This window comes from Saccopteryx bilineata, chromosome 1, assembly GCF_036850765.1.
Source record: "Saccopteryx bilineata isolate mSacBil1 chromosome 1, mSacBil1_pri_phased_curated, whole genome shotgun sequence".
In the NCBI taxonomy this organism is placed as follows: Eukaryota; Metazoa; Chordata; class Mammalia; order Chiroptera; family Emballonuridae; genus Saccopteryx; species Saccopteryx bilineata.
The window spans coordinates 62988382-63006973 of record NC_089490.1 but is presented as its reverse complement, the minus strand read 5'-3'; the positions used below and the strand labels follow the sequence as shown (position 1 = coordinate 63006973).

Here is an 18592-nt window from a genome sequence, read left to right as displayed (position 1 = left end):
CCATGGAGCCATCCTCAGAGCCCAGGGCCAACTAGCTCCAATCGAGCTATGGTTGCAACAGGAGAAGAGAGAGAGAGAAAGAGAGAGAGAGAGAAGCGAGGGGGGGTGGAGAAGCAGATGGGTGCTTCTCCTTTGTGCACTGACCAGGAATTGAACTTGGGACATCCACATGCTGAGCCAACGCTTTACCACTGAGCCAACCGGCCAGGGCTCCTGCGATTTTTTAAACTGAAACTTTTTCCTGGCAGAGTACCAGGGGAGTTATATAATCCAGGATGCTGGTAGTGACAAAATGATGCCCCTGTATGAAGAGCAGCCTGCCGGGCCTGAGTCTCCGGTTCCGGTTACCCTGGAGGCCCACAGTAATCCCTGTTTCCCACTGCCTGGATGGTAAGCCCATCAGCTCCCTACTGAAGTTAGTTTGAATTGGCTTCAGGAGATTGCAACCAGAGAATCCCAATGGCCTTGTAGCCCCACATAATCGATACAATAGAAAATGCGATCAATCCTACCTGGGGAGCTTTAGTGAGAAGTAGAGCAACTTCCGGGTTATTGTGGTAGCGGGCAGTCTCCAGTGGGGTCTGGCATGCCTAAGAAAAGGCACAGGGAGGACAAGTGAGGACTGGCCGCCCACCCTGCACAGCGCCCTGCGTTCAGTCACACCAGCACCGACACGTGCTCAACAGGACAGACATGCCACGGCCCTGCTCTGGAGCCTGCTCCCAACCAGGGAGCCAGGTTCCACCTGAGGACACAGCAAGAGCAGTTACGTGCTGGCCAGGTCAGCAGGGAGTGCTCCTGGAGATGAAGGTCTAGGGCGCTGCCTACCAAACAATGCTTTCTGGAAAGAGATGAGGGAAGGGAAAAATCAGACAGGGTCAAGGTAGAAGATTTCTGTTGAAGCAACTTGAAGGATCATAAAATCTAGCCAAGCAATGACTTTCCCCTGGGGAACGGGGGAGAAGGGCAGGTGAGGGTCCAGCCAGTCTCAGGAACTGGATTTTGAAAACCAATTAGGAAGCTACGGCCATCACGGAGGCTCTAGGGAGATTAAGCCAAACACCAAGAGTTGATAACGGTAGGATTCAAGGGACGGGAAAGGTGTTCAAGGCATCATGGGAGACATACCATAAGGTACCACCCAATACAGGTACTAGAATTGTGAAGAGGAAGGGAAAACTAAATACTAGAGCCTTCACCTGCTTCAACACCCTTGACTCCCCAAACACACCACCATTCTGCCCTCTGAGTCTGTGATATTTCGGGAGGACAGAGACCATAGGCAGCCTTGAAAAAGGGGTGCCTGAGTTTGATGGCTACTATAGGATCTGGGAGGGAAAGAGAGAGAGAAGGGTGGGAGAGGAGGGAGGAGAAAGAGAGAGAGAAGGGTGGGAGAGGAAGGGAGGAGGAAGAGAGAGAGAGAGAAGGGGGAGAGGAAGGGAGGAGGGAGAGAGAAAGAGAGAAGGGTGGGAGAGGAAGGGAGGAGGGAGAGAGAGAGAGAAGGGGGGAGGAAGGGAGGAGGGAGAGAGAGAGAAGGGGGAGAGGAAGGGAGGAGGGAGAGAGAGAAGGGGGAGAGGAAGGGAGGAGGGAGAGAGAGAGAAGGGTGGGAGAGGAAGGGAGGAGGGAGAGAGAAAGAGAAAAGGGTGGGAGAGGAAGGGAGGAGGGAGAGAGAGAGAAGGGGGGAGAGGAAGGGAGGAGGAAGAGAGAGAGAAGGGTGGGAGAGGAAGGGAGGAGGGAGAGAGAGAGAAGGGTGGAAGAGGAAGGGAGGAGGGAGAGAGATATTGAGAGAGAAGGCAGGAGTAAGATAAGGCAATTTTGGAGAGAAAGGAATTAAAAATTTTGAGGCAAATTAATCTGATGACCACGTGGCCATTTTTTTAGGGACTACATCTGTATACAGTAACACCCACTTGTTAGCTTACTTGGGCAGCCCTGACCTTTTTCATGCCAGGATGTGCTTGCTCCCTTCAGCTAGGAATGTAGAGATGACCCCTCAGGGCTTGTCAGCTCAGGGGGTTGCCAAGAGCAAGGCTCTCCTCCAGTCTACTCCTGGGGGCCCCAGGGGTTCCGCTATTCAGGACTCCACACTCCTCCAGGGTGAGGCTGGTAAGGCTATATGCCCTCAGAGTCTAGGGGGTGAGGAAGTAATGACCTGTCCCGCTCTGGACTGGGGTGGAAAGGGCTTTAGAAATCACGGCTACAACTTGACTTACATTATTAACAATGGTCCCATCTGCTCCAGCTTCCAGTAAGATTTTAACCACCTTCCTGTGGTTTAGGGAAGCAGCAACATGAAGTGCTGTGTCTCCAGCCTGAAATTAATCAGAAGAGAGCCTGCTAAACCCCATGGGGCCATGGCCCACAGCCCTCTAGCTTTTCTTCCTGCGGCCTGGTGGTGGCTTTTCAAAGTCAATCTAAGATTTGCTGAAGACTGATAGGGGGCCCTCTGCTCAAGTGTTATGTGGTTCTTTTTAAAGATCGTGGAACTAAATGAGCTCTGTACAAACATCACATTATTTTCTGACTGGGGATACCAGAAATCACAGGATTAAGTGCCAGGGGTAAAGTAATGCCAGGCTGGGGCTGCTAAGAATACTCGGAGCCGGATCCTTACACTGAGGCGGGAAGATGACAGGTGCCCAAGGGCCAGTAGGCAGGCCATCCTGGAGCTCTGGACCATGTCCCACTACCTAGGAGGTGTAGAGGGAAGAGAACCCTTGGTTTCTGAGTGCTAGAATGAGCGATGCTGCAAAGATCGCTGCTTCTACAAGTTCCGGTGGGGATGCGAGGGGGCCTCCGGGAATCACTGCGCAGGCTCACAGGTTCTCTGTTGGGCGGAGTGACTGAGAGTCAGTGTTCATTTAACTATTTTCAACCTCTTACCACAAAGCCTTTAAGTTTTCATATTTTCTTTATACAAAAATGTTTCAGACAATTAACTCTGAAAGGAGGATTAGGACAATTCCAAATGCAGATGCTGGGTTTTCCCCCGCCCTTCAAACAATGATATAATAAGTGAAGCAAACACAGGAGAAGTGTGATGATTCATTCTCCACCGTCAGGTGATCAGGTAAAGCACTCTGATACTTTTCTCCCGACAGCATGAAAATGTAGTCATCCCCGTCACCTTCTTCCCGCAGTGAGTCTGGGGGTGGGGGGAGGCGTGTTATTTCATTTCTGAGTCACTTAGTGTGTGTTGGGGGTGGGGCGCTGTGTAGCAGCGTTTCCGACGACCGTGGCTGCACAGCAGAATCAGGTCGGAAGCTTCAAAAGCTACTGCTGCCTGGGTCCCACCTGACATTCCGATGTAATTGGTCTGGAGTACAGGTTGGGCATGGTAATTTTTCAAAGCTCCCAGGTGACGGACACATGCCAGCACCAAGGTCCAGAAGCACTGGTTCGTGGGGGCTGTGTCGGGGGAATGTGATGAGCTAGAATCTACTGGGAGGCTGGAGAATGACAATTTAGCTATTTAGCTAGGTCAGTGGCTCTCAGTCCTATCTGCTCACTCAGCTCAGTAGCTTTTTAAAAATCCTGCGTAGTCTGGTCATTTAAACTGGAACAGGATTCAGGAATGGCATTTTTAATCCTCTGTTGATTCTTATGTGCAGCTAAGGTTAGAAACCACCATTATGATATATTTAGTCTGAAGAACCATCTATTTTTAAAATTTTAGTTATATGCTCCCAAATTCATAAAAGCCAAACAATGCATCAGTAAAGATCAAAACAACATTAAAGAAAATCTAACTACTGAAAGTCAAGCGTGCTTCCAGGGAAGACTGTAATAATCACAGCTCTATTTCAAAACCCAACTTATATGGCAGATACAGATCACGCACCCAGTTTTACAACAACGCAGAGCCTCTATCAGCTCAAACTAAGTGGCCACGCAGGGAACAGAACTGGGGTGGTGAGACACCTCATTCCCTTGCTTATTTACTAAGCCACATTCTTGCAGGTTTCCTTTGTAAAAATCACATTAAAAACAAAACCCCACCCTGAGGATCCCCAGAAAATGTTCAATATGCAAATGTGGTGATATGCACGGGAATGATCAGGGTGCACTCTCTCTAGGAGATCAGATGAACCAGGGCCACAGGAACGCAGTGGGACACCCACGCGGAGGCCAGCGCTGGCCAAGTCAGAGTCAGAGAGGCTTCCAGCAGCCTCTGCTCCCGTCGGTGCTAACACACCTGTCAGATGGCCTTGTGGGAAGGGGGCCCAGCAGCCATGGGGAGGACACATGCACTGACCTGGTTCTTTTCATGGACAGAACAGAAAGCACTGAGGAGGAGCTTAATGATGGACAAGTGATTATAGCGAGCGGCAACGTGCAAACAGGTGTCGCCTGCCTGCGGACAGAAATCAAACTCTAAGCACAGTCTGAGCGGTTACAAAACGAAACAGAGCAAGTAAAACAAAAACACCATTTAAAAGCTGGCCAGCTATCTGACACTCTTTAGAGGGTGTCAGCCTGAATTATAAGCATTTCTTTCCCGAGGATGCTCCACCCCCGGACTCACAGCTCGTGGCTGTTGCCTGCGGCCCGGCTGGCTTCCCACCTTGCCGACTCTCCGCTGTCAGATTCCACACGCCGGCTGCCTGCTCCCCGTGAGAAACCCCAGCAGCCAAGCCAGGTTCTGCTCACCCAGCGCTTGATAAAAATCCACTGACCCCATCCTCTCCTCCAACCCAAAGATTCTGGAGTATACTGAATGAAGACCAAGAGCACTGCTTTGGAAATGAGCCTTTTCCGTCGTAGAGCTATCATGGCTCTCAGGACAGGGCAGCAAGGCAGGTCACTGAATTCTGAGATCACACGTATTCTAAAAAATTCAAGTTGCATTCCATTTTGGACGTACGCCCTTATCCCACGTGGAGCGACGTAGCCCGGGAAGCTGACGAAGCAGCACCCACAGGGTGTGAAAGGGGCAGTCTGAGAGGTCAGGATCTTCCCCAGCGGTCACGGGCCAGACTTCCCCCAGAGAAACGACAACAAAACTGGAGACAAAGTCATGATATTCGGCAGGGCTCCCCTAACATTTTTATTCTAGCTCTGTCTAGAGCCGGTGTCCACCCCACATCACTTTCTCCCCAGATGAAGAAGGAGCCAAGCTCAAAGCTGAGGCTCAGGGCATGCTGAGAGTCACCGGAGGGGAGACTGCCCCCAGTCAGGAAGGCCCAGCTAAGGCCATTTTTTAAAGAGACGCCTCAGTCTGATTCTCTAGTCCAGTGGCTGAGCATGGGACTTATAAAGGAAACACAGCTTCTTGTGGAGGGAGGAGGGACACCCATGTGACCTCTCAGGTAAGGGATCCTCTCAGAACCATTGGCCCGTCAGCTCATGCCAAGGATGCCTCAGTAACTGATGTGCAGAGGCTTGGAATGAAGTAGAAGACATCGCCCGCACACATCACCCAGTACTGGCTAACAGTATAACACGGTGTGGGCAGAGACCTTCTTAAGACATTCAGAGGCTTCCCAGGTTCATTCACCAACACGTGCTCTAGGGAATGATAAAGCACACTGAGGCTGAGGAGCCAGGGGGAAAGGATGGGAGGAAAGCAGTAATCTTTCCAAGTCTCTTCATTCCTCTTCTGATAGCCCTAAATAACCCATTAAGAAATCAGCAAAAAATATATAAATACTTTACAGATAGTCCCCAAACACTACATTTTTATTTTCTAGATGTTAACACTCAAGTATGCTTTCAGGGTTATATTTTCCAAAATGACACAAAAGAGCAGGAGAGGAGCTGGTGTTGTTCACCCACGTTATTTTTGAGGTCGGCGCGGGACCCGCCCAGCAGGAGGACGCGTGTGCTCTGGGTGTGGCTGTTCTGGCAGGCCAGGTGCAGGGCTGTGTTCCCCGCCTTGGAGAGAGGCAAGAGAAGGGAGGACACGTTAGCGAGGTGGTGCTCCACACACGCGCACGGGGCAGACCTTGCAGAGGGGCATGACACGCAGAAAAAAGAGTCAAAGCTCACGTTCTCTGCTGCCTAATCAGCAGATGCAGGAGTTTCAGAGGCAAGAACATTTCATTTGTAATCCAAACAGGCAGAAGAATCACATCTGTTATAAAACCTCGGTTCCAAGTCCTGGCTCTTCCAAGTCTTTTAAGAGGTGAAAGCCACTAGCCAACGCTCTAAATACTCTCAGTCTTGAATTCCTTACATGTAAAATGGAGTGTGACTCCTATTATGCTGAGGCTCTGAGGAGGACTGACTCAAGAATGCGGGGGGGGGGGCACTTCCTTAATGGTAAAAAGCTGTGCACAGGCACATCTGACATTCCTCCGATAGAGGACTGCAGCATGGTGCCTACTCAACTCGGATAAAAGCTGCTGCAAAACAGGTCACTTCCTACATGCAGACTCAAGAAACATAAGATTACACTGGAGCCATTTTTCTAATTGTTCATTCTTCTAGTTTTCTTGAAACAACTAAATTGTAACTATAGAAAAGATCCCCACATAACAGGCATCTGTCACTTAGCATACATATAGAGACGCTCTGCCTTCAACATACCACATCAGAATGACAGCCGAGGGTCAGAATAATACCCACAGCAACCTTATAGAAGAAAATGAGCCACAGAACCGGGCTCAGGGCTTGTCTTGATGGAATTCCCCATGGCCCACACAGCAGGTTGTCTCAGTTGCTGGCTTCGTGACAGTTATTAAGTATGTGTTGAATAAATGAGTGAAATAAATCTGATGGTTCTAGAAATATATCATAGCAAAATTTACTTTGCCAATAAGAAAATATCCATTTTGCTGAAAAGCATTTGGATCAAGAAAATGAAAACCCATGGCTAATAATAAACTAAACATGGTACATTCATGAAATGGAGTATTACTCTGCAATAAAAATCATGTAACAACATGGAAGAATGTGAAAAACATGCAAAGTGAAAGAAGTCAGACACAAAGAACTACGCATTATGATCCATTTAGATGACGATCTGGGAAAGATGAACAAGTCAGTGGCTCCTGGGAGCGGGCAGGTGAATGCGGGGTTGCCACCAAAGGACACAAAGGAACTTTTTGGGGTGATGAAAATATTCTATATCTTGACTGTGGTGGTGGTCAAAACTCATCGATAGTACCTAAGAAAAATGAACTTTACTGTATATGAATTATATATACCTCAAAATCTACTATTAAAAAAATATGAGCCTGACCTGTGGTGGCGCAGTGGACAGAGCACTGACCTAGAACGCTGAGGTTGCTGGTTGGAAACCCTGGTCTTGCAACAAGCAACCAATGAACAGCTAGAGCGAAGTAACTACTTCTTGTTATCTCCTCTTCCTCCTCTCTTTGTAAAATCAATAAATAAAATCTTTAAAACAAAATGACCTAGGTAGATATACTAATAGACATTTTTCCCACCCTAAGTAATAAGCACAGATTTCCCAGAGGCTGCTAAACTTATCGAGTAAAAAGTCCATTTCTTAATATAATGGAATATTACTCAGCCTTAAAAAAGAAAAACCCTTAGCCATGGCCAGTTTGTTCAGTGGAAGAATGTCGCCTGATGTGTGGATGCCCTGGGTTCCATTCCTGGTCAGGGCACACAGGAGAAGCACCCATCTGCTTCTCTACCCCTCCTCCTCTCGCTTCTCTCTCTCTCTCTCTCTCTTCCTGCAGCCATGCCTTGCTCCACTGGATGCTGAGGATGGCTCCATGGCCTCTGCCTCAGGTGCTAAAAAATGGCTCCAGTTGTAAGGGAGCAAGGGCCCCAGATAGGCAGAGTACTGCCCCCCTACTGGGCTTGATAGGTGAATCCTGGTTGGGGTGCATGTGAGAGTCTGTCTCTGCCTCCCCTCCTCTCACTAAAATAAAAAGAAAAAAGAAAAAAGAAAGAAAAATCCTGTCATTTGCTACAACATAGATGAACTGGAAGATATTAAGCTAAATGAAATAAGCGAGACAAAAAAAAAGACAAATATTGCATGGTATCACTTAGACGTGAAATTTTTAAAAGGAAAAAAGTTAAACTCAGAGGAACAGAGTAGAAATGTGGCTGCCAGGGGCAGGGAAAACAGAGACGCTGGTAAAAGGGTACAGACTTTGAGTTTTAAAGAAGGTCTCAGGAGCTAACGTACAACATGGTGACTAATTGATAACACTGTCTTGTAGAATAGTTTACTAAGAGAATTTAAGTGATCTCACTAAATAAATGAAGGTAAATGTGTGAATGGATGTGCTAATTAACCTGATGGGGGAAATATATCACTCTATATGCTTTAATATGTAACAGGATGCTACATTCTATTTGTCAGTTCTACCTCAATAAAGCTGGGCCGGGGCAGGGGGTGGGGAAGAACCTTTATAGAGGTTTCCCCAGAGACTACGGCAGGCGCAGAAGGTACCAGTCCTCTGTTGGAATGGCAGCTTACCACCTCACCTGCGCTCCCAACAGCCTCCGCTTCGTTACCTGGAGCGAGGACTCAGGGCTTTCCACATGCTTTTGGGGCCCTGCATAGGATAGGAGGCAGTGTGGCAGAGCAGACAGACCTGGGCTGGTTTACGGCCCTACCTGAATCACAAATGAATCATATGTTTTAGTCAAGGACTCCACGGGCCTCCTGCTTAGCCTTCCTTATCCATTCAACGGGAACTACCTACGTCTCAGAGTCGGTATAAGCTTACTAACTCATGTTTCAGAACAGGTACCAGTTTAAAGGAATGGAGCGGCCGCTAGGCTGCCAGGCAGTGAGCCAGGCATTCATTACTGGAGATATGACCATACATGGCTTGCTTCTTTCCCCCAAGCTTTTGACCCAAGAGGGAACCTTGAGAAACATTTGAGCAGTAAATGACAACACAAAGCTGTGTGCAGTGCCTGCCCAGGGGGCCTTCTGGGGGGAGGCGCTGAGGGGAGGCCACCGTCCTGGGAGACGGGCTCAGAGGTCTGCAGGCAGCGATGAGAAGCGGGCTGCCCCTGAGGGAGTGAGCAGACAGAGGGAGCAGTGAGCCCCAGCCGGCAGTACAGGAGAAACATGCTGGGAAAGGCAGAGGGAAGAGGCTGCAGATGACAGCTGAGGCCACTCTGGGGAGGCCCTGGGACAGTGTCAGGCAGACAGCCTCTCCTGCAAGATGTCCAAGCAGAACCGAGAGGGGACAGGCCAGCCGGTCAGTATGCCATCATGCTTCTGAAATCCAGGGACACACTGAGTGTGGAAGGACAGGACAGATGCAAAAAGAGGTGATGAGTGATTGGAGAGGGGACAGAGGGAAAGAGAGAGAAGAAATGCTACTGTCCCTTCCCTGTCTCCACGAGGACACCCACGCTCTAATAAACCAACAGCAAAGCAGTGAGAGCCAGAGGAAGCCGTGCCGGCCCCGCGGGTTCTCTTGCTCACCACGCAGACCGTGCCCACGAAGGACTGTCAGGCCGTCGTCTCCCTGCTGGGCTCTGCTTGCCCCCTGAGCTCCCTCTGCTGTGGGAGAGGAGGCTCCTGCCACAGGGAAGGAAGCAGCAGCCACCCTCACCTGAATGAGCTCTGGCACCTGTTGGGCCTCACCTTGTTCTTGGCAAGCACGTTGGCTCCTGCTTTAACGAGCAGCTTGACTGACTGGCTGAAGCCGTGCCAGGACGCCTCGTGCAGGGCTGTATTCCCGTCCTGAGGAGTGCGCACAGAGAGAGCACGTTACCCACAACCTCGTCCATCTCACTAACACCCACTCATCAGACTGTGTCCCTAAGGCATGCTACAGGGTCTTTCTCAGCTGGGGTTTCTCATTCTCCCAGAAACGGTACAAAACAAGTGCCATTCTAGATTCATGATGTACAGTGGGTGCCTTCGGCATTGGGGATTAAGTCTCTACGGGAACTCCAGTGGAGAAAGGCACAGAGCCGTTTAACTGAAAGTAACATCAGGATAAATAACGTCTACTCCTTCCCACCTCCATCACCCCTTAGGCTCCGCTCTGCTCCTGACTCCAGAGAGAACCCTGTAGAGATCAGGAAAATATAGAACCCGGCTTCATAAATTCCAGGGCCCAAGAACCAGATAGATAAGTTCCCCCTCCCCTCCTTTCTCTTCCTTAATTTAAATCTCACCTAGGTTAATCCAAAAGCCTCAGAACTCCAAAGAAATGAGTAGAAACTGAGGAAACAGTGATTTATAAATAAGATAAATAAGTGTCCTTGATCTGTAGCTTTTAAATAAAAATCAACCAATTAAAACGTGACCAGGCAGTGATGCAGTGGATAAAGCATCAGCCTGGGATGCAGAGGACCCAGGGTCAAAACCCTCAGGTGTCCAGCTTGAGCGTGGGATCTTAGACATGACCCCATGGTTGCTGGCTTGAGCCCAAAGGTCGCTGGCTTGAAGCCTAAGGTTTCTGGCTTGAGCAAGGGGTCACAGGCTCAGCTGGAGTTTCCAGTCAAGGCACATGTGAGAAAGCAATCAATGAACAACTAAGGTGTCTCATCTCTTTCCCTTCCTGTCTGAAAAAAAAAATCAATTAAAATCAGGGTGTTGGGGAGGGAGAAGCATAGAGAGAAAAGGTAGAAATACCCTCCATGCTGGTCCAGACCAGGGCACGGGGCAATCAGCAGGGGGTGGTGCAGGTGCATTCTCCAATTATGTCCATAGTCTGGGTTAGCTTTTCACTCAACCACACCAACAGACAAGGCCTAATGCTGCTGACACTCACAGGGGGAAGCCTAGGGTGTCAAAGACCACAGCACCAAAGGCCAGGGAGTGGGGATGCTGGGAAAGGCAGCGGCGATGTGTGGCCGAGCCAGTGGGACTGACTGTAGGAAGCAGGGAGCAAGAGGAGCAGTGACTGGGAGGGGCCCGGGCTGCCAGAAACGACCCGCTTCCTGATCCAAGCGCTCACATAGATGTGGTTCGGGTAGCGAGAACTCACTGAGCTGCACTTGTTATTTGAGCACTGTTCTGTATATATACACTTCAATTAAAAATTATTTTAAAAAGACTGAATTGCACTAACTTGTGAAGTTCCATGTTTTAAGACTGTTTGGCTATTTAGGAACACTGGGTTAATATATATACCATTGAAAAAAAATTTTTTTAGCAAGAGAGACAGGAACAGAGAGACAGAGAGAGGGACAGACAGGGACAGACAGACAGCATGGGAGAGAGATAAGAAGTATCAATTCTTTGTTGCAGCATCTTAGTTGTTCATTGATTGCTTTCTCATATGTGCTTTGACCAAGGGCCTCCAGCAGAGCGAGTGACCTCTTGCTCAAGCCAAAGACCTTGGGCTCAAGCCAGCGACCATGGGGTCATGTCTATGATCCCAAGCTCAAGCCAGTGATACCGTACTCAAGCTAGTGAGCCTGTGTTCAAGCTGAATGAGCCCACGCTCAAGCCGGAGACCTTGGGGATTTAAACCTGGGTCCTCTGCATTCCAGTTTAATGCTCTATCCACTGCGCCACCGCCTGGTCGGGCATGCCATTGGCATTTCTTAAAAAATTGATTTTGGCCTGACCTGTGGTGGCGCAGTGGATAAAGTGTTGACCTGGAAATGCTGAGGTTGCCGGTTCGAAACCCTGGGCTTGCCTGGTCAAGGCACATATGGGAGTTGATGCTTCCAGCTCCTCCCCTCGTCTCTCTCTGTCTCTCCTCTCTCTCTCTCTCTCTCTCTCTCTGTCTCTCCCTCTCCTCTCTAAAATGAATAAATTAAAAAAAAATTGATTTTGAAGCCTTGGATGGTTGTCTCAGTGGTAGAGTGTTGGCCTGGCATGTGGAAGTCCCGGGTTTGATTCTCTGTCAGGGCACACAGGAGAAGCGACCATCTGCTTCTTCATCCTTCCCACTCCCCTTTCTCTCTCTCTCACACTCCTTTTTCCCTTCCCACAGCCATGGCTCAAGTACAGAGGCCCCAAGCACTGAGGATGGCTCCATGGTGCCTCCATCTCAGGCACTAAAAATAGCTCAGTTGCAAGCATGACCACAAATGATCAGAGCATCAGATGGGGGTGGCTGGGTGTATCATGGTTGGGGCGCATGCAGGAGTCTCTGTCTCCCTTCCTCCCACTTGGAAAAAAAAAAGAAAAAAATGATTTTGCTTACTTTTTTTCTTCCAATATAGTTTTAAAAATTAACTTGCTCACTTATCAAAAAAAAAAAAAAAAAAAAAAGAAAAAGAAAAAAGGAGGAAAGAGCTAGGGTTTGGGGACATATGCCTTCCCCATCTAGGCCTCCTCCTGTCATTACTTCTAGACTTTTTTTTATCTTGATATCATTTATGTTTATGTAGTTGCCCACTGCTGCTATAGAACAGGAGAAAGAATTTTTTAAAAATTTACTTGGGCCTGACCAGGCAGTGGCACAGTGGATACAGCGTCGGACTGGGATGCGGAGGACCCAGGTTCGAGATCCCAAGATCGCCAGCTTGAGCACGGGCTCATCTGGTTTGAGCAAAGCTCACCAGCTTAGACCCAACGTTGCTGGCTCGAGCAAGGGGTTACTTGGTCTGCTGAAGGCCCACGGTCAAGGCACATATGAGAAAGCAATCAATGAACAACTAAGGTGTCGCAACGAAAAACTGATGATTGAGGCTTCTCATCTCTCTCTGTCTGTCTGTCTCTATCTATCCCTCTCTCTGACTCTCTCTCTGTCTCTGTAAAAAAAAAAAAAAAAAAAAGCCAAAAAACAAAAATTTACTTGGGCCCTGGCCAGGTATCTCGGTTGATTAGAGCATCATCCCAATACAGCAGGGTTGTGGGTTCGATGCCAAGGCAGAGCACATACAAGAATCAACCAATAATAAGTGGAAAAACAAATCAGAGTTTCTCTCCCTCCCTCCCTATCTCTCTAAAATAATAAATAAAGTACTAGGATATCTGATACTTTTCCAAAGGAGATTTGGGCTGATTTCATTGTGTTAAATCATAAGTGAGAAGACTCAGGAACGATAATAACATCTTGCATGTAGGCAAGTGCATCCTACTTCACCTTGTCTTGTCGATCCAGGGCACAACCCTCCTGGATGAGCGCCGCGATGACCTCAGTGTTCCCCACCACTGCGGCCCGATGCAAGGCGGTCTGATCCCCCTGCAGAACGACGTGGAGGCAGGACCAGGGGTCAGCTCTGCCACAACGCTCATCACTCACTCACTCACTCAATCGCTCTCTCACTCACTCTGACAGAGGACACGTCCCACACAAAGCAGACTGGTCACCACCATTTGCCCGGTGTGCTTTGCGATCTGGTTAGTAGACAATACAAGCCAGGCACAGCAATTTTGTTCAGTGGGATCCTTAAGCCAACTGCAGAACAGTCCTTGGCTGCAGAGTTGACAAGCCTTCACCTGCTGCCTGGAGGGACAGCAGTGTTCAGCTGGACTGTGGCTGTCATATCTGTGAAGAGCGGGTCTGAGGGCAGGACTGTGTGCGCTATGCAATTACAGAAGCAATGCCTGGAATCTTGACTCCCTGCTGAGTCCTCTAGTTCCCTGCTCTCAGGGAAATTGCCATCCAGCTATGTCAGTGAACAGCACTCGTGACAGCAATGAGCCCAGGCAGGGCTGATGTTGGTTTACTGAAAAGCCAGAGAAAAATGGGCTTTGGAGACAGGTTCAGGTTTAGTCCGGGATGAACTGCCACTGCCCACTGCTCCCCTGGTTGCAACCCTAGGAGATGCATGCCTGAGAAGGAAGAGAGGTGTGGGCATGCTCCTGGGAGGGGGAGCATGCGAGCACTCATGATTTGATGTTGAGTGTACATTTGTTGATTGACTTATACTGGCCAAGAGCAATGTAGGGGTTTATGAGGTGTCGTTGGAGGATTCCAGGTATGGCAAGCTATCACTGCATATCTCTAAGAAGCCTCTTCTGCCTGACTAGGCGGTGGCTCAGTGGATAGAGCGTCTGACTGGGATGCAGAAGGACCCAGGTTCGAGACCCTGAGGTCGCCAGCTTGAGCGCGGGCTCATCTGGTTTGAGCAAAAACTCACCAGCTTTAGCCCAAGGTCACTGGATCAAGCAAGGGGTTACTTGGGGTTACTTGGTCTGCTGTAGCCTCACGGTCAAGGCACATATGAGAAAGCAATGAATGAACAACTAAGGTGTCGCAATGCGCAACAAAAAACTAATGATTGATGCTTCTCATCTCTCCGTTCCTGTCTGTCTGTCCCTGTCTATCCCTCTCTCTGACTCTCTGTAAAAAAAAAAAAAAAGAAGCCTCTTCTGATATTTCATGACAACACCTGACTGATTTACACTGCATTTACCTCCTTTCTCTGTGATCAGACTCCTGGAACTGCAGACCTTGCCTTTCTCCATCAGAGTGCCAAAGGGAGCTTGACTCTCTCCCCTAACTGCAGCTGAGAAAAGGACTAAATGCTCCGCTCCTAGGGCTATGACAGTCAAGACTGTAATGAGAGAGAGTTCTAAGTACCCTAAGAGCACAAGTGATCTCTAACAGGCACTCATCAAGTGAAGTCAAGACTAATGGAGTCCAACCTGGCATCCAGGTTAGAATGGGAGGTGGGTGATCACAGTGAAGTTTGTCCTTCACCTGTAAAAGGAGGCGGGTATATGATTCTCAAGGTCTCTCCTTTCCCTTGAGTTCTGTGATTTGTTTGGTAAGAGTTCTGCATAAATGAAGTGTCCTGGTGGTGAGCCAGAGGGGCAACAACACACCTTGGGGCATCCCTGGGCCTTTCCCCAAGAGAGGGAAGAGAAGATAGTATAAAACAGAAAACAAAATTTTACAAAGAGAAATGTACGGCTACTTATAAATAACCCTAATGAAATTCCAATTCTTATTATTAAATGCCCTGGAATGTAAAATAACAATGTACTTACTTTACAAGCACTGAATTGGAAAAAAGTTCTGGAGGTGGATGATAGTGATGGTGACTATGAATGTCCTTAGTGCCACTGAGTGGTGTGGTTAAAATGGTAACTTTTATGTTGTGTACCTTTTATCACAATAAAAAAGAACTTATCTGTTTAAAACTCAAATTCACTTTCTTCTTCTCCTTCTCCTCCCCCCCCTTCTTATCAAGTGAGAGGCAGGGAAGCAGAGAAACAGACTCCTGCATGCACCCTGACAGGGACTGGGATCCATCTGGCAACCCCAATCTGGGACTGATGTTCTGCCCACCTAAGGCCACTGCTCCACTGCTTGGCAACTGAGCTATTTTAGCCCCTGAAGTGAGGCCATGGAACCATCCTCAGTGCCCAGGGCCAACTTGCTCAAACCATTCAAGCCATGGCTGTGGGAGGTGAAGAGAAGGGGAGGGAGAAAGGGGAGGAAGAAAGGGGAGGGTAAAGGGGAGGGATGGTGAAGCACATGGTCACTTCTCCTGTGTGCCCTGACTGGGAATTGAACAGGGACTTCCACATGCCAGGCTGATGCTCTACTGCTGAGCCAATCAGCCAGGGCCAAATTTACTTTCTTAAAATAAAAAAATATCCCTTTAAAAATCTATGAGAAGGCCCTGGCCAGTTCGCAGCCATGGCTCTAATGGTTTGCGAAAGTTGGTCCTGGGTGCTAAGGATGGCTCTATGGTCTTGCCTCAGGCACTAAAATAACTCAGTTGCCAAGCAACAGAGCTGCAGCCCCGGATGGGCTGAGCATCCCCCAGTAGGGGGGTTTGTCAGGTGGATACCTGTTGGGATCATGCAGGAACTTGTCTGCCTCCCTGCCTCTCACTTAAAAATAAATCCGTAAGAAGTGATTTTTATTTCCTTCCTTATACTTTTCAATACCTTCCAACTTCTTTATTTAACATTTAATTTTTCACATCAGGAAAAACCACTACTTATTAAAAGTCTAAGCTCTAACAATATACCAGTAATGGGACTGTCAGTGTCTCATCAGAACTTTTGGTCACTGTTCACTCATAGAATGTAAGGGTTTCCGCAGTGACGGTCAGGACCAGCCCCACTATGAGGACTTCATCCACTGTCCCCAGCATCTCTATCACCGACACCTGCCCTCAGCACCCGGAGCTACGATTCCGAGTACAAATTAAGTGTAGCCTTGGTTTTCTCCACTTTCCCAGGCCTCTTATTCAAAGAGGGCCCTTTCCAGGTGGCATGCAGGCAGAAGGATGTTGCCACTGGGTCAGCAGTGGCAGGTGTGACAAGCCATTACATAGCCATCTCATACATCTTAAGAAGTGTTTCCAGATGAGGTACACTTCTAGCCCAAACAAGTAAAAATATGAGAAACTGCCCATATCTTAATTTTTTTTAAGTTTCTACAAGAATTTCCAAGTCTGCCCATTTCCCTATCAGAACATGGACAGGTTTTCCCCAAATGGACCTCAAGTACAATTTACTATTGCTGATCTGACGGGGAAGGTGGCACTCTGTCCTCAGCCAGAAGGGCGAGATTGAGGCTCTCTCTTTCAGGGTAAATACTGACATGACCAGATTGCTAAGAGTTGGAGACCTTTTAATATTACCACAAACTGCTGGCACTCTAACTTGCACTCCTTGGGCCAATCAGAACCACCTTTTGACATGGCGAAACTTAACCGCTCCATCCATGCTGTGCATCAAGTGTGAGCAATAAGCCCTGAACACACAGGTGTGTGCACCACTCTTGCCACACAAGTCATCACACCAAGGGCCTCTGCTGACCAGGGCGCAGTCTACTCTAAGTGCTGCTTTAGGTCAAATGTTTTATCATGTCTCACAAGCTGCCACTAAAGGATGATTCAAGGCAGCTTTGGAGCCATTGTGAATTATTTGCTTTCAGCATCAATCTACTGTATTTACTTCCCTCGAGATAATTTTCCTTTGTGAAACTAGCTTAATGCGAGAAGCTAACTAACTTTTAGGTCAGCCCTTAGGAGTCGATTTCCAGATGGATTATCAAGTTCCAGGAGATCTAACAGTTGTGTGAGGCTGCGGTGAGAACACAAACGGTCCTACCCCAGGGCAGATGCTGGCCCTTCCCTGTGGAGACCCCCGTGCGGCACTGCCTGTCTCCAGCCTGTCTTCGTTCCCCTCAGAGCCTGAGTCCTTGCCTCGTGAGTCCATCAGCACTGGTGAAGGCTAGAGCCCACTGCTCCCCACCCTAAGTGGCTGTGCTTTGGCTGTACCGTGAGTTTTGTCAGCACTAGATGGTGTGTTTCTGGGGGAGTGGGGGGTACGCCTTCTCTGGTGTACAAAAACCAGCTACCCTTAAATCACGAAGATGAGAAGTAAGGGCTCTGTGAAGCAGGAACTACATAAGCAAAGGGCTGCCCTCAGGCCATCCACCCCAGAGCCACTCGTCCCAAGAACATGACTCAAACAACTGAGCAAGTGACAGCCTCAACTGGAACAGGGTCAATTACCTGCGAATCAATTTATCCTCCTAGAAAACTAAAATTTACTGTTGAAATATTTCCTCTTTGAAATAGGACACAAACAAGAACAAAACGTGTCCTCCATGCATACTTATTAACAGACCCAAGGAGCAATGGTGACATAATCCTTATTTCTATATGGCTTAAATTAAACATGAAACTCTAAAACTTGGGGGAAATTTTTAAAAAGCTGGGGAAGGTATAGCACTCTCAACAGCATTTACTCATTATTTATTCAGTGAATACATACTGATCCCCTATTATGCTTCAAGTGCCATGGCATCTGATTCCCTCATTTATTGATTAAAAAAAAAAACCACCACCAAAAAAAAAAAAAAAATGCCCAGGGCAGGTCAGTGCCTAGCCTGGGATAACCAGCTAACTCAGGGAGCATGGATGAGCCAGCATCCAAATTGTCAAGGCTCTTTCCACTCACCCCTGTTTCCAACTTGTAAAGCCAATGAACCTTAGGACCGGTCTTTAAAAAGATCAGGTACGTCTGTGGGGTTTGGGCTGCTCTGATGGCATCAGCAAGCTAAGCGCATCAGGTGCAGGGCCAGGGCCATGGCCACTGCAGGCGCCCAGCAAGCATTTGTGGAATGATTAACTGCAAAGAAGCAGAAGGAAAATGCTGTAGCTGGAAACTTTCAGAGCCAGCAACCTTGCAGTTTGGCACTTTCATCGGGAATATATTGACCTGTTTATAAATGAACTGCCAGCTCTCAATTTTTCTGACATCAGTGTTTCTTACATTGGGATTTTTAAGAGGTTTGGAAGCCCTAAAATCTAAAATCTTTGTGCTGAAATAGTTATAGTATTCTCTCCCACATGATGAAAAAGAGTGAGCAGACTCCAAAGCTAAGCTCATGGAAGAAACCCCAGTCATGCAAGGGTGGGCATGCCCCTCTTCAGGTGGAATCCCGTCCAAGTGACACAGGCAGACATGTTGCAAGGAAGCTCAAGACAGGCTAGGTGCACAAAGCAGTAGGCTGACCTCTTTGTCTCTCTCTGATCTTCTAGGGTTCTTCCTAGCCTTTCTTCTCTGGTTTTTCTTATTTTTTTCTTCCTTCATGCCTTTTACCGTGGCCACAGGGTTCTGGACTATTTCTGAGGTGGGGACTGTGTGATTGCTCATTGACCAATCAGAGATGGCGTTAGAGCTCCAATGAGAGTTGACAGGATTGGCGGGAAGCAAGAGGGAATTTGCTTCTGGAGTTGCATATTCTAAAGAACTGGTTTCCACAGGTTCAAATTCATAATAATCCCACTCCAGGCCACTGGAGGTCATTCTTCAACTAAT

General features: G+C 48.2%; 1 protein-coding gene across 6 annotated transcripts in view; it reads right to left on the bottom strand.

The window, feature by feature from the left end:
- The window catches only part of ANKRD6 (ankyrin repeat domain 6), a 245227-nt gene that overhangs the window by 29040 nt on the left and 197595 nt on the right, over positions 1-18592 (bottom strand). For 4 of the 6 annotated variants that reach the window (XM_066254264.1, XM_066254269.1, XM_066254266.1 and 1 more), the window contains exons 4-9: positions 12939-13037; positions 9530-9628; positions 5776-5874; positions 4256-4354; positions 2214-2312; positions 513-590 (exon numbers count right to left, since the gene is read on the bottom strand). In XM_066254264.1, the coding sequence (XP_066110361.1) occupies positions 513-590; positions 2214-2312; positions 4256-4354; positions 5776-5874; positions 9530-9628; positions 12939-13037 (573 nt within the window). The remainder of the gene's footprint in view (positions 1-512; positions 591-2213; positions 2313-4255; positions 4355-5775; positions 5875-9529; positions 9629-12938; positions 13038-18592) is intronic. The other 2 variants (XM_066254267.1, XM_066254270.1) reach the window with 2 other exon arrangements.